At 44.9% G+C, this 20,672-nt stretch overlaps 1 protein-coding gene across 2 annotated transcripts in view; it reads left to right on the top strand.

Moving 5' to 3' along the window:
- The window catches only part of SPEG (striated muscle enriched protein kinase), a 1,321,813-nt gene that overhangs the window by 736,088 nt on the left and 565,053 nt on the right, over positions 1 to 20,672 (top strand). For both annotated transcript variants that reach the window (XM_069227158.1, XM_069227157.1), the window contains exons 11-12: positions 7,365 to 7,523; positions 17,306 to 17,495. In XM_069227158.1, the coding sequence (XP_069083259.1) occupies positions 7,365 to 7,523; positions 17,306 to 17,495 (349 nt within the window). The remainder of the gene's footprint in view (positions 1 to 7,364; positions 7,524 to 17,305; positions 17,496 to 20,672) is intronic.

Genomic DNA, 20,672 nt, shown 5'->3' with positions numbered 1-20,672 from the left:
TGCACATGAGGCCCCTTCAAGAGGCATTGGAGAGCAACTGGAGCCAAAGGACAGGTCGCTGGGAGGACAGAGTGCGGCTACCGACAGCGGCACTTCAGTCATTGCAATGGTGGATGCACAGACCTCACCTGTCAGTAGGTTCTCCGTTTCACCAGGTAGTTCCATTCGACACTCTGGTAACGGATGCGTCTCTTCAGGGATGAGGGGCTCATCTGGGTCCCCTCCAAGCTCAGGGCCTGTGGTCCGACAAGGAAAGGAACTACCACATCAATCTGCTGGAACTCAGAGCCGTCCATCTGGCTCTCAAGTCTTTTTCTCCATTGGTTCATGGGAAATCTCTCCTAATACAAACGGACACTACAACCACAATGTATTATTTGAACAGACAGGGGGGAACGAGATCCCTACCCCTATCTCGAGAGTCCCAAATGATATGGCATTGGCTCCTGGCCAGGGGAATGTCAATTACAGCGCTTCACCTGCCAGGTCAACAAAACGTGGAAGCAGATTTCCTGAGCAGACACCTAGAGGACGCACACGATTGGGTCCTACACGGCGAAGTCGTCGAGGACATCTTCGCTCAATGGGGTCGACCTCAATTGGATCTCTTTGCAGACGAAGTAAACAAGAAATGCCCAGACTTCGCATCCAGGTTCTACCGTCCGGGATCTCGAGGGAATGCCCTGTTGATCGACTGGTCAGGGATATTTCTCTACGCCTTTCCACCGATTCCCCTCATACCGGCAGTGATCAACAAACTTTACAAATCCAGAACCAGAATGATTCTCATAGCGCCACAATGGCCCGTCAATTCTGGTACACAGATCTCCTCAACCTTTCGGAAAAACCTCACAGGAGGCTGCCGTGCAGACCGGATCTTCTGAGCAGGATGGAGGGCAGGATTCTACATCCCAACCTACCCTCTCTGAGCTTAACAGCATGGCTCCTGAATTCCTGCAGTATGGACACCTAGGGCTCTCGCAGGAGTGTATGAACATCTTGAAAGAGTCCAAACGGCCTTCCACGCGGCGTTCTTACGCTTTTAAGTGGAAGAGATTCTACATATGGTGCTGTCAACAAGGGCACAATCTCATACGGGCTCAGGAAGATGTCATACTGTCTTATTTACTTCATCTGGCAAAGTCCGGTCTGCAGGTATCATCTATTAAGGTACATTTGTCTGCCATTACAGCCTATCGTAAGTCACCTTCTCAGGAATCCTTCTTTACGAAACCAGTAGTCAAGGATTTCTTAGAAGGTTTGAAGAAAGTTTTTCCGCCCATTCGGAGACCCTCTCCTCCATGGGAACTGAACATAGTACTGTCAAAACTTATGGGCCCTCCTTTCGAACCTATACACAAGGCCTCTTTACAACACCTTACGTGGAAGACGGCTTTTTTGGTAGCCATTACTTCCGCGAGGAGGGTCAGTGAGATTCAGGCTTTGTCTTCCAAAGAACCGCACACAGTTTTTCACGACAATAGAGTGGTTCTGCGAACTCACCCATCTTTCCTTCCGAAGGTGGTGTCAGAATTCCACATCAATCAAACTATATCTTTACCGACTTTCTTTCCCAATCCGGAGACTCCGGCGGAGAAAGCATTGCACTCCTTAGACTTGAAAAGAGTGCTGAAATTTTATTTGGATAAGACAAAATCGATTAGACATTCCAACCACTTGTTTGTAAATTATGGTCATTTGAGGACAGGAGAGGCAGCATCTAAACGAACGATATCAAGATGGATAGTTTCTTGTATTGTTAATACTTACCAGCTGGCTAATAAACAATTACTAGCTAGGCCTAAAGCGCATTCCACAAGGGGAAAAGCGGCTACTGCTGCCCTCCTTAACAATGTCCCAATCTCTGAGATTTGTAAGGCTGCTACATGGAAGTCTGTCCATACTTTTACAAGACATTATTGTTTAGACTCAGATGCAAGAGCGGATGCCCAAGTGGGGCAGGCCTCTCTAAGGAATTTATTTGCGTAAGACATGTCTATTCCTGCACTTCTATCGGACAGTCCGCTGGGTTTAGGGATGGGCTTGCTAATCTATTCAATGTTTATGACTATTGATGAGGATCCCCTGGAAGAGAAGGATAAGTTACTTACCTGTAAATCCTAGTTCTCTTCCAGGGGTATCCTCATCAAAGTCATAAACAACCCACCCTCCTCCCCGGACACACGTCTACTGGAAGTGCAGGACAGACAGTATTTTGATTCAATTATACAAATTGTCACCGTAAAAAGAACTGACCTAACTGTGAACCAACTGTCACCTCTCCTTCACCCCTGAGGCATGGTGGGATACTGGAGGTGCTCAGGGTCTTAAAGGCACAGTGCCAACATTTTTATGGTTCTCCTGTGTTAACCTGCATGCAGCCTATTGGCTAAGAATGCTCCATTGTTTTTCAATGTAGTTTTTCACTTTTTTCTCTAGATATTGCTGCTGCTTATTTCCCTAAGCCCAGTTTTGGGGGCTTGGGTAGATATTTATTCTCTTTTGTAATTTTATAATGTTTAAAAAAAAAAAAAAATCCATAGAAATAAAGCATGTTAGCTTGTTTATGATTATAGTCTGCATTGCTGTTTTACACATGTATATATGAATTTAGTATGAAAGATATGTCTACTAAAAATGCTATATATATATTTTTTCGTGCATATTTCATACTTTATATGTGTGTATTTTATACATGCTCTGGGGTCCCCGCACAAGGGCGGGAATATTCAATGTTTATGACTTTGATGAGGATCCCCTGGAAGAGAACTAGGATTTACAGGTAAGTAACTAATCCTTTCTAACCTATAGCTCTAGTTCTCTCATAGGGAAATCTCCAGTGAAGTCATAGGCAGCCCTCCCTCCTCAGTGGGCAGAGTGGAGAAAAGTATTAGACTTACCTATCACTGAGATTTATCATAAAAAATTACTGAAGCAACTGCCACCTGCTGAGCATGATTGCATACGGGTGGTCTCTGCAGCCTTAAAGACACAGTCACTTTTTAGATTCACATGGTAGCGCAGCTTATGGAGCTACACTGTCCTTTTATTCTTCATCTCTTACTTTTACAGAAATAGGTTTGAGAAGGAGATTTGAGCTTGGGGTAAAACATTTACCTCACATTGTGCATTTATAATGGTGTATTAACCATTTTCTAAGTACAATCTGAAGAATGGCACCACTGTAGGCTGTTTGCCTAGGCTACATATTATGTTCTTTCTTAGGTGTTTCTATAGTCCATCTTCAAATAAGTGCTCCGGGATACCCGCACGTGGGCAGAACTATTCAAATGCTTAGGACTTCAATTGAGATTCCCCTACTGAGAACTGGAGTTACAGATAAGAAACTATTTCTTTTTATACATCCCAGAGGGCAGGGTGCAATGTATTTAAAGGTCAGGACATTTTTTAAGTTTTACATATATCCTGGTTGTTAAAAACTCACAAAGTCATTTTTCACCACTGCACGGCCTATCTCTCCCATACCATAACATTGGGACCACCATAATACATTTTATAAGTGTAATTCCCAATTATGAAGAGATTACTTTTCTAGTTTGGTGACTCTGGAACAACAATTTAAAATCCAAACTCATGGCAAAGTTGGATTTTAAATTGCAATTCTGAAAATGCCACTTTTAGAAACTTTAAAAAACAAAAGATGATGGATGGAATGCAGAACAAATCAAACATTCACCCCCAGTCACAGATCTGGGTTTAATTCATCAGTTTTTTTGTTCGCCATGCCATTCTAATTTGGACCCATCCATATGCAAATCAGTCTTGACCCTGCGCCTCATGAGCACAGTCCAGGCCGAACTGCCAGGCCAGATCTTCCGTGGACCAGAAACAAGCATCCATCAGTGTTTTTGCTTGCCATACCATTCCAGTTTGGACTCAACCTTGCGCAAATCAGTTTTCACCCTGACCCTTTAGAAAGTTGGCATTTTCTTACTTGAGCCATTTGATGCTTGCCGCTTGTCTCTAATCACATGTCTGGGGTGGGTGACAGCTGGGCTTTGTGTTTTCCCCCTAGACATCGACACACCATGGGAGTTTAGGTGTTTCTTGATTGGCCCTCCTGGCGACATGGAAGGGAGGAAGTGAGCACAGCCCCACTTACATCTGACTAGGCTGTGTCCTATTACCAGACAAAGGGCAGCATACCCCCCCTGTAGTGAGTTTGGAGCCAGGAAGGGAAGGCCTTCTGTGCACTTTAAAGGCCTGTCTTTGAAGTCTCCTCATTTCAAATGCACCACTGAGGTTGTCGCGTAGGCTCTCATTATTCTAATGAGACTACTGGATTTTGAGCAGCAGAATCGCCCGCGTTTTGGGAGACTGAGTCCAACCCACTGCGGTGACACCTGTCCCTGCAATCCGGCTTTTGCTCCGGCTAAATAGCAGTGCCTCATCCCTACCAAAGGACAGTGATGATTGGGCAGCCGAGCACTTGACATACTAGGCTTCTCAGGGAAGTCGTGGTCATTCAGGTCGCATCCGGTTCTCTCATTTATACTTTAGTCTCATATATAAATGACAAACAGAAGCAGTATATGTTTCAATAATGAGTTTAATAAAACAACTGCATCTTAGATAGCAAAGTGTGAGCTGCAATAACCAGGACGACACAACATGACAGTATTAAAATCGTGACAAGAAGAGTGAAGCATAAAAACAACGCTGTCATATTGTCACTATGATCGATGGACTATTTCCTGTATAGGTTGTAATTTGAGCACAGCATGTTAAGCTCTAATTCTGCCTTTCAGGTTCCATGGGAAGACAACAACCCCCATACCTGAGCAAAGGCCTGCGTTCTGCGTTAGCATCTGTAGCAAAGCATTCAGCAATCAGCATACAATTGTGGTTCCCTGGCTGGAATCTCCCTCTAATGTGTAAGGGACAAGAAAGTGTTTATATAATAACACAGTTGATGTTCTGAGAATATGTCCCTACCTAAGGATGTGTATTTTCTACGAATATTGGAGACTAAACTTCTACCACGTTCACCGGCAATGTACCGAGCTGCAGCCTTGAATGAAGCACTGTGTGATCAGGAATGTCTTGTTTTAGAACAGAGTTCTGGCCTAGGCAAAAACAGTTAGATAGATGAAAATAAAACAAGACCGTAAAAATGGTTATTGTAATAATATTAAAACTAAGCTGAATAAAATATTTCTAGGTTAAAATGCACAGCGGCCTAGTTTGTTAAAATAACGTGCATGGAGCTATAACTAAAATGGCTACACAACAGGGTTTTAGAACTGGGCCTCAGACACCACCACTAAGACTGCCACTCTACTGGACTCCTAATTTGCTGTGCTGACCTGCTGCCTTCTGCCTGGTGAGAAGGACTGGACTTGCATTACTTGAACCCAGAGTGACTCCTAGGGCTAGTCGGCTGGATTCCTGATCTGAAGTCTCAGGGACATAAAAGACTTCCTACCACCCTGCTTCAACACCTGGACTCAGCCATCTCTGAGAGTCTACCCTTACAAGTTGTGGAGCCTTGGAGGTGGGCTTGAGGTGTTTTCTCACGGGAACCAGTGCATGCTCTGCTGAGCTACATATCCCAAATCAGAGCAGATTCATCGCCTCAGCTAAGCAGCGCATCCTTGAACAGAACCAATGCATTGCTGCTGATGTGTGGAGTGGACCTGTTGCAAAAGACTTGCATTGCCGCCACATCCTGCATCTTGGGTTCAATGCATCGCCTTCTGAACCGCTACTGCACAACGCTGTTCTTGGCACAGGCTTCTTGCATTCCTTTTGACGGCAGCCTCGACGACAACAACAACAACAAAACTCTACATCATAGCTTCACCCTCATAGGAACCAATTCATTGCCTGGCTACTCAATACATCCTCAACACAAATCTCTGCATCACAAGCCCCACCGACAGGATCCTCAACATCAATGCAACAGGACCTCAGACTACAGCCTCGCCACATCTTGAATCTGATGCATCACCTCTGCTAAGCGAATCATCTTAGACGTGGATCCACACCTCGCTCTGCAAGCAGGATTCAAGGTTCTTTGGTTCAGCTTGCCCCTGTAGCCAGCCTGCACTCCATCGCAGTTGGACTGAACTTTTGACTTTGACCCAGTCCGCCACGACCAGATTTCCCCAGTAGCGTTTCTTACTTCTTGGTGCTATTTTTACTGAAAGTTGGAAATTCCATATCTCTAGTTTTAATTATTGAATGTTTATTGTTTTGGTCTTGTTTTATTTATTTAATTCAGATCTAAGTTTCTAACGTGGTGTGGTATCTTTTTGTGTCATGTTTTCACTGTTTTACTGTATGAAGTGTTGCACAAATAGTCATTGTCTCGAAGTTAAGCCTGACTGCTCTGTGCCAAGCTACTAGAGCGTGAGCATAGGATAATTTAGAGTCTGCTTGTGCCTTACCCTGACTAGGACTGTGGTTGCTGCTTGACCAGCGCTTAAACCCCAGTCAACTATGAACCCAATTTCTAACAGAATATGTAAAAATGATTAAGTACACGTTCCTCTTCATCCTCTAGATTTTTTATGCAGATCACGTGACTATGGCTAATGAGCAATTAGCTTGGTTTCACTTTGATTATTATGAAGACTCGTATGTTGCAGTGCCCTCCTGTCTGCTTGTGAGCAAGTAAGAATGCATTTCGGAGCAGTGAGGAGTATTTGTCTTGAAAACTTAGCATCCCAGATAGCAATGTCCATCAATGAGAGACTAATCCATGCCAGATTTTCAGGATAATCACTGAATAAATGATTTTCATTTATATTCTTTACATAATGTAATTAACCTTATGTGTATAACATCAAACTATATCTCGGATTCTGCCCTTCTGCACCCACATTGGGCACCCTTGGTCTAGGCCTTAACATTCAGCCCACAAGCTCACAATTAGGGATTGGAATCGACCACGATTTATGATTAAGTACTTCGTTGTCTGATTAACATTCAAGGTGCCAGGCTTCACTAAAGAGACATTTGTTATTCAGGAATATTTTAAGTTCGATCCTGAAACAAGTAAAGTCTGTGGTTAGTTTACAATGGGTCGAAATAGGAGAATATTTTTACAACATTTCCAACAATATTGCGTCAAGTACAGAATAATGTCAAATTTGGACAATATGAAGTCGGGGATAATCTGAGATGGATGAGGAGAATAGGTCTGGTTGTTTATGACATAGATACACACATACACACACTCACACACGTACACACACACAGACACATGCATGGGCGCAGGTGTAAATTCACATGTGTGAAGAGTTTTGAACACCTAAGAGCACTAACAGTTCTACATTGTTGGTTGTGATGTGTCACTCCAGTGTGCTTATTCATGGATAGTAACTGATGGCTTCTTTCAGATGAGCTGACGTGCAGCGGTGTGCTCAGGGTCCAGCCTTCGGTCCAGCCGATGTTCACTCGGAAGATGGAGGATCTGGATGTTGTGGAGGGGCGTACAGCCCGCCTAGACTGCAAGATCAGTGGGACACCTCCTCCTACTGTCACCTGGACCCACTTCGGTAATTATGGCCGTCCGTGTTTTCCTTCGGAGCCCATCACTTCAGGTCACCTTCCACCCCTCGACCGATTTTACCTGTAGATGGGCATCTTAAGGGTTTTGGGGTCCCTGGGCCAAACAGATATGTGGAGCCCCTGTTCGGGACAGCTTTTAATTTATGATCCAGTTTCAGCTCTTTCTCGCCCTTTTTGGCCAGGTCACTGACAGACACAGACACATTGGTTCAAAATGTAAACGTGTTTACATCTAAACTTCAGGTTTAGTGACTTGTGTTTTCAATATTGTCAGCAGCAGCTCACTAATATTACTGCAAATAACATCTGTGACACCTTCAGCTCTCATATGTGGGGTCCTGTTTTGATGTAAACTTTTTATGGATGTTGCACGGAACAAAAACTCCTCATGTTTCTACAAAATGCTTATAAAAGACTCTCACACATCACCCACATTAAAAATAAATAAAAGAAAAACGGTATTTAAAACAATTTTTTCAAGAATTACTCAAGTTAATCAGGGCAAGACTGTCTGCAGAACAGAGGCAGGTCTATCAGGGACCCCTAAAAGGCTGAAGTCCTGGGCCAGAGCCCACTTTGCCGATGCCTTAAAACGCCTCTGCGACTTGTAATCCCACATTCCTTTTGCTCTTCCTTCTTACCCGCTGCTGGTGCATGTGCTCAACAGAGGGATGTGGCAAGAGTATGGTGTATGTGCAGGAGTTTAAATCAAAAAGGGGGGGAGGGACCGGGAGGTTATGTGGTCCAGTGTACAATCTCCCAACTATAGTCAATAAGTATAAGGTACACTGTTCCAAAATAGAGTGTCGTCCTAAGGGACCGGCGGTCTCAGGAGCAAGAACCCTCAAGCATCACAATGGATGACTAGCATCATCATCGGGAAATGCTCCTCACCAGGCCGGCACTGCAATGCCTGGTGGGCACCCCGGGTATGTGTAGGAGTGGCAGTATTGGTGTAAGGGATGACTCCGTCAGTGGGACAAAGTAATGAGCTATGATTATTGAACTATTCCAAGAGCGGGACGAAATGCTCAAGGGTAAGAAGAGTAAGAAACATTGTAGGAAGTGAGTGAACGAAGGAGTAAATTGTTATCAGCTGCCTTATTCTCAAGTCTGTGGAACCAGTGAGTAACAGGCGCAGAGCCCCAGGCTTTCCATGTGTTTGTGATACTCAGCACAGTCACTGTGGTTAGGAGGCCTACAGGTATTCTCCATCTTTAGTTAGCAGGAGTTTGTCGCAAGGGGTGAAAGAAGAACTTTTTAATGTTTAAAGGAGCCTGTACAGTGCTGTTTACGAGTTAGTTTAAGGTCGTCCTCCAACATATGCTTACTTTGGGAGCATAGAACTAAAAGGTAGCAGTCTTCTCTTCCCACTGCCAGCAGGAGTCATTGTCTGAGAGGCAACTTGTGGAGTTTGCTAAGATAACGTAGTATCTTGAGGTGGATAACTGATGAGTACATCCCAAGTAAGTCTACACAGGTACTCTGAACTCCCTTCATAGCTTGGTAAAAATAATGCATGAAAATCTCAAAGCAGACATTGGAAGAGTAAACGCACCTAAGCACCTCTAAGGTTGTGAGTGATTTAAAAGATTCTAATGCAGGGCATCTTGTACAGCCTGAGAACCTGACAGTTTACAGCTGGATAGAATTCTAAGCTAGTTAACCTCAGAGCGCCAAGTCTTACATGAATCAAAAAGAGTGCACTGTCAGTGCATTAAGGAAAGCACACTGGGAAACAACCATGTAAAGCTTATGGGTGTGTCAAGCCCAGTGCTGCTTTGGAACATTCGGTGGCCCTTTCCCAGGTTTGCTTTTGAGTTTGTTGATGAATATCAAAGATATTTTGTCAAGGCCCAGTTTAGTAGAGAGGGATGAATGGAGCAATCAAATGAATTCTCATGTGTCACTATATATACAGAACATTCATATGGAGGTTTTTGATCTTCTCAGGAAATGTTTTTTTTCCTTGTCATCTAAATAGTATTGTTTTGGATGCCTTGAAACATTGCTGTAATGTTGCATTTACATGACTTTTTAACAAAATAGATCCGGTTCCTCACCTAATTTTCAAGAAAAAGTGAGATATGGTCGTTTTTTTAACCCAGTACTGCCACATAGATCTGTTCAGCCGCTAGTTATAGTTGTAGGCTATCTCCAGGAGTGTGTTTCGTTCGATATGGGGAAACGATGCTTGGTTTTGGAATTCTGATTTATGGTGTAATAAATTCTTAATCGCTCCAGGTTGGCAGGGGAGGTCATGAGGTCATGAGTTTAACCCTAGGAGGTACCATTAGGTCATCTGAAGGGAACGCTTTGTTGAGTCTTAAGGTAGCCTCATGAAAATTGGAGTCGGCAAAGTTCACTCTTTTACAATGTTTCAACAAATGGAGCTTTTGTGGTAAAATTTAAGGATGCTTCCCATTCCACAGAGAAGTACTTATAGTTTTGTTGAGTGCCAAGAAAAAGTTCGATGGAAGATAAGTGGAAACATTGACACAGTTTATAGTATTACTGGTGTGAACATCATCTTAATGAAGTCAGGTTGACCCCACTAAGGCAGGTTTATGGGGGACCAAGGCTTCTTTTGAAGTTGTTGGGAATGTTTTGTGTTGAAAATAGAACTTGTGCTTCTTTTAAGATGTTTTTTCCAGCATTTTGTAATAGTGAGTTCTCCAAAAGATCCTTCCTCAGCCCCACAGTTCACAATCAAGCAGTATTAATTTTTCAGCAGTCATACGGATGCCTTTAATCAATCGACCTCCTCTAGGTATTGAAATTCTCCAATATTGGGTCTTTCATAGATTAACATGCTTGAATTATCCCCGTCGTCGAGGTGTGAGTCCCTCTGTAACCTTAGATATACATAACAGTAAGTGTAGGCTTCAGTGGCCTACACAGGCACTGTTATAGCCTATCCATGTTCTTTATAAAGAACCACATCTGAACTACAGCCAATCAGGCGACAGCACCCTCTAGAACTCTCCCAACAGAGGCTGTTTCCCTCAAATTATCTACCGCAAGTCATGTGAAGGGAGTCTCCCTGAGCTCTGCTCAGCTTCTTTTTATTGACAGGAAAAAAATATTTCAGATATTTCGGATTTCCGGTGGACAGGATGTCCCAATAAACTAAAAAAGGACTTTTCAGAGATTGTGACAGTTGTGGGAGAAAAATACTTCATTTTGATGACCTCCACAAGAAGTGCATATACCGCCTACATCCAGACCATAAGGTGAGAGATTGCAAGATTTGTGGCACCTTCAGTCATAAAACCCTAAAAGACAGAGAGGGTAGACTTTTGTTATGGCTGCAAAAGCAAAAGGCTATGGAATACCCTTCTTCTGAAGAGGGTGAAACCTCCTCACAGACTTCTCAGTCCCTAAAAAGGCCTAAAGGTGAAGAAAAACTTTCTGCAGAACCTCCAAAGAAAGGTTTAAAAAAATCTAAACACCTTTCTTTAAAAACACAAAAAAAGCCAAGGAAGCTCTGCTTCATCATTGTCAGAAACCCAGTTACAAGCCTTCGGAAAGGTTCACTCAGACCCTACAACACCTTTGGGGAAAAGGGCACCTCCAAAAAGTGCTTCTCTGTCTCTGTCACCAAGGACAAAAATGGAAAAATACTCTTCAGACCCTGACAGACAAGGCTTGTCAACGACAATACTGTCAACGACCACGTCTGCAGTAACAACGACGATGATAATGTTGATTTACACCACAGCAGTGTCCCCTATGATAGTCAGGTAGTCGCCACTTCGCCGCCGACGATCATCACAGCTAAATTATACAAAAGGGCACCGTCGACGACTATTCAGCCATCAGATACGCATGCGCCGACGAGGAAATCGTCGACGAGAGACAAACCAACAAAGACTCTGTCGACATCAGACCTGTTGACGAGACACAAAGCGAATACCCCATCAGCGAGATAACCGTCTATGAGAGACCCATCGATGAGAGACCTGTTGACAAGAGACCCGTTGATGAGAGAAGAACCGTAAACAAGAGAAGAACCGTTGATGAGAGAAGAACCGTCGACAAGAGAATCATCGACGAGGGATCCATCGACGAGGGACCTGTCGACAACACAACCATCCACAACATATCCATAGACGACAGCCTCGTCGACGACACAACTGTCGATGATGGACACAGCAAGTAGAGAAACTTCTATAACTGATCTCACTACGATGCACACTTCAGGAACGTCAAGGTTTCTTCCTCTCTCTTTAATAACTGTTGGAAAGAAGGCATCTCCAATCCTACCAATGCATAGCTCCCCAAAGCAAGATGTTACTGTATCCTCCTCAACACTTATTAGATGACGACGATGACGGATCTTCTCAAGACAGTGGACTGTTTGGAGTGGCCAACAGTCCGTCACAACTTAACATCAAATGTCATGACCTGGAGGACGATGGTGATGATCAGTATCAGGACAGCTATTCTTCAGCAAAAGTCCAACCAGATCCATTGTATTCCGCATATGGGGACGCAGTCACCTCTGTCCCTATGCCAAGGTCTATAGTGACAGATCTCCAAAGCATGTTGCAGGACTACTACAGAAGGTTTCCGCCCTCAGTACCAGCAACTCCAACCACGCAGCAGTATAACCTACAAGTTGGACTGCGGACCCCTTTCCCTAGCCATCCAGGGACACCGCTCAGACCGGATACGAACATCCCTTTCGTACAGCCACCTCAGGATGACCCTCAATCCACAGATGAAGAAAGGGAAGAGGGATAAATACCTGAAACCACTCGTAGTGAGGGAGACGAATACCTGATTCCTACGCCAACACCACCAGTGGTAGGACCGGTGGATTCACCCCCAGAGGACATAGAGGGATTCCATAATTTGATGGAAAGAGCGGCTAAACGTTTTGAACTGCCCATTCTTTCTCGGGAAACTGATTGTTCCCTGTATGACTTTAAGGAGCCATCAAAAAAGTTATTTAGAGCCATACCTATAGTTGACTTTATATGGCAGGAAGGATTGAAAGCAATGAAAAACCCAGCTACAATACCTTCCTAAATCCCGCGTTTGGAGAAAAAGTATAAAGCCCCGGAAGATACTGCAGCTTGTCTAAGTGCGCAACCGAAGCCGGATTCCGTGGTATCTCAAGCAGTGCAATGCCGCTCGAAAAACCCTTCAACACCAATAACATTCCCTCCAGATAGAGAGGGATGCCGTCTGGACAACATAGGGAAAAGGTGCTCCTCAGTAGCAGCAATAACAGTCAAAGCTGGAAACTCGTTAGCCATTCTAGGCAGATATAGTCGCCAAATGTGGGCAGACATGTCCTCTTACATTGACCGCTTGCCCAAGGATGCTAAACTAGAGGCAAAGAAGGTGTTGCAGGAAGGAGAGCGGATCGCAGCCATAAATCAAGTGTGCGATTTATATCTCACTAACAGGATTTAGACAACTGGCGGGGGCAGTGGTCTTGCGCAGACAGGACTGGCTGAAATCTACTTCTTTTAGGCCAGAGGTTCAAAGTAGGATACTTGACATGGCATATGATGGGGAAAGCCTCTTCGGCAAGCATGTGGATGACATGTTACAATCCATAAAGGTGGATACAGACACGGCCAAATCCCTAGGTACGTTGCAGTACAAAAAGTAGCCATTTCGAGGGGCAAGAGGCAGAGGAAGTTACTCCTTTCATGGTGGTTTCCAAGCATATATACCAAACGGCTCACGCATGTTTTCGACAGCAGTACGGACAACTCCAGCAGCAATACAGATTACCACCTACAGCTGCCTATAGACACCCCACGAGTGGAAGAACCGCTGCCTGTGGCAGAGACACAGGTAGAAAACAATGACCGGGCATTCATAACAGCTACCAACCCCACCACAAGTATTGGAGGCCGCATCGCTTACCACATCCCTCAGTGGTCGGGGATAATATCAGACAAGTGGGTACTAGATATAATATCTTCATTCAGAAACTTCCAAATACCCCTGCGGCAGAACCACCACCACCACGGTTAAAACAGCTCCTCAACGAAGTATATATAATGTTACACAAAGGGGCAATAGAACTTGTTCCAACTCTGCACAGGAACGGGGGATTCTATTCCCACTTTTTCTAGTAAAAAAGCCTTAAGGGGATTGGCGTCCAACACAAGATTTAAGGTCCTTAAACAAGTTCCTGAAAAAACAAATGTTTTATATGGTAATGCTTCAGGACATTCTATGCCTCTTGAACACAGGAGATCACATGACTCTAGGCCTCCATGCGTACTTAAATATCCCAATACATCGAAACCATTAGGTTCAAGGTAGCTGGTATGCATCAACAGTTTTGTGTCCTCCCATTCGGATTAAAGTCGGCCCCCAGAATTTTTTCCAAAGTGCCAGTAGCCGCTCACCTACTCCAGCTGGGCATACAAGTCTTTCCATATCCGGACGACTGGCTCATAAAGGCATCCACAAGAACTCAGGTGGTAAACCACACATCCGCTTGCCTCCGGTTGTTCAAAACTCTAGGTCTTACCATCAGTTATCACAAGTCACACTTCCATCCCACACTGAAGCTGAATTTCCTAGGAGCAATACTAGATACTATCCAAAGCATTTCCATCTCAAGAGTGACAGAGAAAGATATCCAGCATGGCTCAAAAGCTATCAACAAAAAAGTTAATTTCAGTTCAAAATTACAAATCATTCATGGGAATGATTTCTTCATGTATTCCACTGATCATAAATTACCGACTGCACATGCAACCTCTACAGGAGCAACTAGACTCTCAGTGGCTCCAAGTGAATGGCTCCTTCGACGATCAAATTCTCATCACACCGGAAATGAGAACCGCCATGTTCTGGTGGGGAAAGGGTTGAGGTGCCCACTTTCAAGATCTGCAGATAAGTGGCAACTGGACACAAAAGGACAAACCGCTTCACATAAACCAACTGGAGCTCAAAGCAATAGATCTGGCGCTAAAGGCCTTCTTACCAAGAATACGAAACTCAAAAATTCTCATCAGAATGGGCAATACCACAAGTATGTTTTACCTGAACAAACAGGGTGGCACAAAGTCCTTGCAGCTTTCACGTCAAACTCAGAGCACATGGGAATGGGCCATAGAAAATCAAATTTCTCTGAAAGCGGAACACCTTCCAGGGCAAACCAACCTCCTAGCAGACGCTTTGAGCAGGACATTCATCCCGTATCACGTATGGGAACTCGACCAACAAGTTCTAAACCAACTTTTCCAGAAGTGGGATAAGCCGAATCTGGATCTTTTTGCCACATAGGAGAACAGGAAATGCCCATATTACAGAAGCTGGCATCCCCAGAAATGGTCGTGAGGAAATGCGTTTTTGATGAGATGGTCAGGAATCTATGCCTACACTTCCCCCCCGATTCCAGTCATCCCCACAGTGATCAACAAAATGAAAGCAGAGGAATGTCATCTCCTCCTAGTAGCACCCAGGTGGCCCAGGCAGGTCTGGTTCACAGAACTCCTTCTGTATTCGGAACAACCACATGTCCTACTCAGACAGACACCAGCCCTACTGGCTGTGCACCAGGGCCAAGTCAGGTATCCGGATCCTTCATTGCTACACTTATCGGCCTGGCTCCTGAATTCCATGAATACTCCACCTTGAACATTTCATTGGAATGCAGAGAAATATTGGCCAGAGCAGACACCATCAATAAGACATATAAGCTAAAAGTGAAGCATTTCTGTTTGTGGTGTGCTACGAAAGGAGTCCATCCTATCTCGTCACCCCCGGAGCAAATACTTCTTTATTTGTTACATTTAGCGAAATCTGGGCTTTCATACTCCTCAATACGAGTACATGTGGTGGCAATTTCAAGATACCGCTGCTCTCAGCACACTTCCTCACTATATTATGCCAGGATTGTGAAACAAATCCTCAAGGGCCTTTTTAGAGTATTTCCACCTGTGTGCAAACCTCCACCTTTATGGTCCCTAAACATAGTGTTGGCTCAACTCATGAAGCTTCCTTTCAAACCAATCCACAGGTCAGGGTTAAAATTAATCTCTTGGAAGACGTCACTTTTACTGGCTCTCACATCAGCAAAAAGAGTGAGAGACATACAAGCCTTCACCATCAAAGAACATTTTCTTCAGTTCACTCCAAATGGAGTTATATGCTTCGAACAAATCCTAAGTATATACCAAAGGTACCATCAAACTTCCATTTGAATGAGCCAGTGGTTTTAAAAATGTTTTTTCCTAACACACAGACGGCTGCAGAGAAAGCACTGCATTTGCTGGATATAAGGAGATGTTTAAGGTTCTATCTTCAAAGAACAAAGAGCATTCGGAAATCGGACCAGCTATTCGTAGCATATGGGGATACAAGAAAAGGCTCTGCGATATCTAAGCCAGGTGGATCGAACTAGCTATACAATTTTTTCATGTCCAGGAAGGAAAATCGCTCCACAGTAAAGTTAAAGCCCACTCTACCAGGGCAGTAGCCACATCAGCGGCGCTCTTTGCGGGAGTACCCCTGCATCACAAGTACAGGGCGGCAACATGGTCCAGCCAGCATACATTTACAAAGCACTACTGCCTGGATGAGACGACTAAAACGGATAAGGCTGTTGGGCAAGCAGTGCTAAGACATCTGTTCAATTATGGTGAGCCTCTCTGGTTATCCCACCTTCCATTTGAAAGGTATGTGATCTATATTTGTTTAAATGTTATTGTTCTTAATGTTGCTATTACTACTATTAGTTTTATTATGATTATGGTTCTTATTTTGTTGTTATCATTCTCAATACATATTTATATTGCTTTCTGATATTTGCTAAATGTGGCATCATTCCTATTGTTATCGATGTAATGGCCACAATAAATAGTATAACTGCTCGCTACTCTAATTCAAGCATGTGAATCTATGAGAGATCCGATACTGGAGAAAAAAAAAATTACTTATCTTTAACTGTGGTTCTCTATATACTTCACACTTGTATGGTAAAATCTGAGGGAAACAGCCTCTGTTGGGAGTGTTCTAGACGGTGCTGTCGCCTGATTGGTTGTAGTTCAGATTTGGATCTTTTTTTTATAAAAGAACATGGATAGGTTATAACAGTGCCTATGTAGGCCATTGAGGCCTAGTGTAAAACACTTACTGCTATGTTTATTTAAGGTTACCGAGGCACTCCCACCTCGTCGACGGGGATAATTCAAGCATGTGAATCTATGAAAGATACCAATACTGCAGAACTACAGTTACAAGCAAGTAACAAATTTTCTTACATTTACTCACCTTATCCTATTGCCTAGTTAGTGCATATGGCAAGCTGAATACATTGAAACGCATTAATGAAACTTTGTTAAAGCTACTTTCTTGAGCGTTCCTGTTTAATTCTTTGTAAGAGCATGATTCCCTGCTCAGTTGTGTCTGCTTCAAGGTCAGATGGATCCTGTGAGTGTGTAAGCACTGGTTTAGGGAGGAAAAGCATGGGTACAGTTCATGTGAAAGTGTCATTGCTGTTACACAGATCACAGTAAAAGACTAAATGATTGTAAGATATATGAATCTTCATATAACCTCCAGTCTCTTAATTCCACAGTACTCTGCTTTCTGAGCTTCAATGCACCATATTTTTTTAGCTTCTTATGTTCAATCTGTTCCTTCTCATCTTTGATCTATGATGCACCCATCTCTGTAGTACCTCTAATCCAGGTATCACACATTTCCTTCTTCCAACCCCTCTGTGGTAACCCCTGGACATTTCCCTGTTGTTCTTGTCTCATGTTTACTCGTTTTCTTCTGTCCCCAGGTCAGCCGGTGAAAGAGAGCGAGACCGTCCACATTCAGAAGGAGAAAGGCCACCACTCTTTGGTTATCTCCCATGTTGGAAGTGAGCATGAGGGTCAGTATGTGGTAACTGCCCGGAATGAGCATGGCGAGGTGGAGTGTACTGCAGAGCTCTATGTGGAGGAGCCCCGGCCAGCTGCAGCATCACACATGTAAGAAGCCATGAAAGTAAACTTAAAATGTGATTTGCATGTTCTACCACACGATTTGTGATAGATGGTGAGTAGTGGAAGGCACAAGGCCAAAAAAGGGCACTCTCACATAAATAGGTTTGATCATGTATCTTAGGCCAGAGGCATGTGCTTTACACACATGGCCTTCTATGACGGTCATATCACAGTTTATCAAAAACAATTCATCGAATACGTACCCCAGCAAGAATTAAGAACTGACACATAACTTCACTACCAAATGCCTAAGATAAAAATAAAGCGCGAGCGGGTGGCTGTGCCTCCTTTTATTTAGGACTTTCACTATGGAATTTGCTTCTGCTCCCTGATTGACAATAAGAAGGCTGCCCATTATTTAGCAAGGCTATGAAACCTTTCATTTATCTTAACTGTGGAGTAGGCTTATGTTAGGATTTTAGGATTTTAGTCTTCAGTACCATAATGCTTCTTGGAGTGTACATGTGCTTTGCAAAATGTGCAAATGTAAAATAAGAGTAACTGGTCTCCTGGGGATTCTCCTGCTTGTCTAATCAGCCAACCAAAACCGGATTCCATTATTTCAAGGGCCGCCCAATGTCTCTTTAAGAATGCGTCTACTCCCCTCTCCACTCCACCAGACAGATACGGCAGGTGTTAGAAATGGGGTCTCTAGTTGGCAGAGGTATAACCCTTGTCCAAAAAGGGAGCACAATCCTAGTCAGGGTAAATCACACACAATCCAAATTATCCTGTGCCCACCCTCTAGTAGCTTAGCACTGAGCAGTCAGGCTTATCTTAGAAGGCAATGTGTAATGTATTTGTGCAATAAATCATGCAATAACACAGTGAAAACACCACAAAAATACACTACATGGGATTAGAAAAATATGTAATAATTAGCTGTTAAATTAAGGTCAAAACGATAAAGATTCAATACGCACCAGTTGATATATCACTTTTGCAAGATTAAAAAGAGTCTTAGGGGGTCATTCCGACCCTGGCGGTTGACTACCGCCAGGGCCGGGGACCGCGGATGCACCGCCAACAGGCTGGCGGTGCATCCATGGGCATTCTGACCGCGGCGGTACAGCCGCGGTCAGAAACGGGAAACCGGCGGTGTCCCGCCGGTTTCCCGCCGGTTTCCCGCTGCCCTAGGGAATCCTCCATGGCGGCGCTGCAGGCAGCACCGCCATGGGGATTCCGACCCCCTTACCGCCAGCCTGGTTCTGGCAGTTTTGACCGCCAGAACCTGGCTGGCGGTAACAGGTGTCGTGGGGCCCCTGGGGGCCCCTGCAGTGCCCATGCCAATGGCATGGGCACTGCAGGGGCCCCCTAACAGGGCCCCACCAAGATTTTCAGTGTCTGCCAAGCAGACACTGAAAATCGCGACGGGTGCAACTGCACCCGTCGCACCCCTTCCACTCCGCCGGCTCCATTCGGAGCCGGCATCCACACGGAAGGGGGTTTCCCGCTGGGCTGGCAGGCGGCCTTCTGGCGGTCGCCCGCCAGCCCAGCGGGAAACTCAGAATTACCACAGCGGTCTTTTGACCGCGCAGCGGTATTCTGACGGCGGGACTTTGGCGGGCGGCCTCCGCCGCCCGCCAAAGTCAGAATGACCCCCTTAGATCTTAAAAATCAACAGTTGTCTCTTGTTTGCACAAAGTACCTGGTTTGTGTCAAAATTATCATGCAGGGAGAGTGCAGAGGCGTGGAAAAATAAGGTGTGCGTCTGATTTTCCAACGCGGCACAGATGATGCATCATTTCTTTACATGCTGCAAGGGGCTTTATGTCGATTTCCAGTGCGCAGTCTTGGACACCCAGGGACAATGCATGGAAATCCTGGTCATGCGGGATGAAGTAACAGGCATTGCGTCAATCCGGTAGGCGATGTATGTAGAAAAAGGAGAGTTTAAGGCTTGGCAAGTACTTTTAAATGCCAAGTCGAAGTGGCAGTGAAACTGCAAACACAGGCCTTGCAATGGCAGGCCTGAGACATGGTTAGGGGGCTACTTATGTGGGTGGCACAATCAGTGCTGCAGGCCCACTATTATCATTTAATTTACAGTCCCTGGGCACAGATAGTGCACTTTACTAGGGACTTATAAGTAAATCAGATATGCCAATTGGGGATGAACCAATGTTACCATGTTTAAAGAAGAGAGCATATGCACTTTAGCACTGGTTAGCGGTGGTAAAATGCGCAGAGCCCTAAAACCAGCAAAACAGTGTCAGCAAAGTTGAGGGAGGCAGGTAAAAAGTTGGCGGATGACCACCCTAATTCTATCAGGTCTAACAGCAGGAGTCTGGACAGTATAGGTAAGAAGTTCTCTACTATGGTGGTTGCTACCATTCGAGCAGCAACCTCTCTAGTAATTCTGGCCCATCATGACCGCCAAATGTGGTCAAACATATCCACATGCATTGACTACTTACTGGACAAAGCTGAATTGCTGGAACTCAATATTCTTCAGGAAGGGGGGAAAATTTCAGCAGACATAATAGACTTCACTATCTACAGGCTTTAGACATTTGGTGGGGACTGCTGTCCTCAGATGTCAAGGATGGCTCCAGGCCATCTCCTTCTGCCCAGAGATTCAGGCCAAGATTTTGAATCTGCCCTATGACAGGGAGTCATAGGCCCTCATTACGACTTCGGCGGTGTTTCAAAAAGACCGCTGAAGCCGCGGGTGCCACTATACCGCCAGTGCTGGCGGTATTTGTGGCTGCCTATTTTGACATTTCCGCTAGCCCGTCAGCTGGCCCAGCATTTCCGTCCGCTGGCCCAGCGGCAATGTCACATCAACATTGCAGCCGGCTCATAATAGAGCCGGCAGCAATGTTGATGTGTAGCGGGTGCAGCAGCAACCATCGCGCAAATGCGCGATGGGGCTGTGCCTGGGGGACCCTGCACTGCCCATGCCAAATCCCCTGAGTCCCCCTTACTGCCAGCCTTTCCATGGCGGTGTTTACCGCCATGGACAGGCTGGCGGTTGGGGATAATGACCGCCTGGCGGAAACCTGGCAGTCAAGTGGAGGGGCCGGTGGTATGGCAGTGGCTAATGCACCATGGTCATAATACACTGGCGGTACACCACCAGCCTGTTGGGGGTGTTACCGCCAGTGTACCGCCAGCCGCCAGGGTCGAAATGAGGCCCATAGTTTGGTAAGCATGTGGATT

The sequence above is a fragment of the Pleurodeles waltl genome, chromosome 3_2 (genome assembly GCF_031143425.1).
Source record: "Pleurodeles waltl isolate 20211129_DDA chromosome 3_2, aPleWal1.hap1.20221129, whole genome shotgun sequence".
NCBI classification, from domain to species: Eukaryota; Metazoa; Chordata; class Amphibia; order Caudata; family Salamandridae; genus Pleurodeles; species Pleurodeles waltl.
Note: the sequence above shows the minus strand (reverse complement) of the source record. Positions and strands in the feature narration are given on the sequence as shown.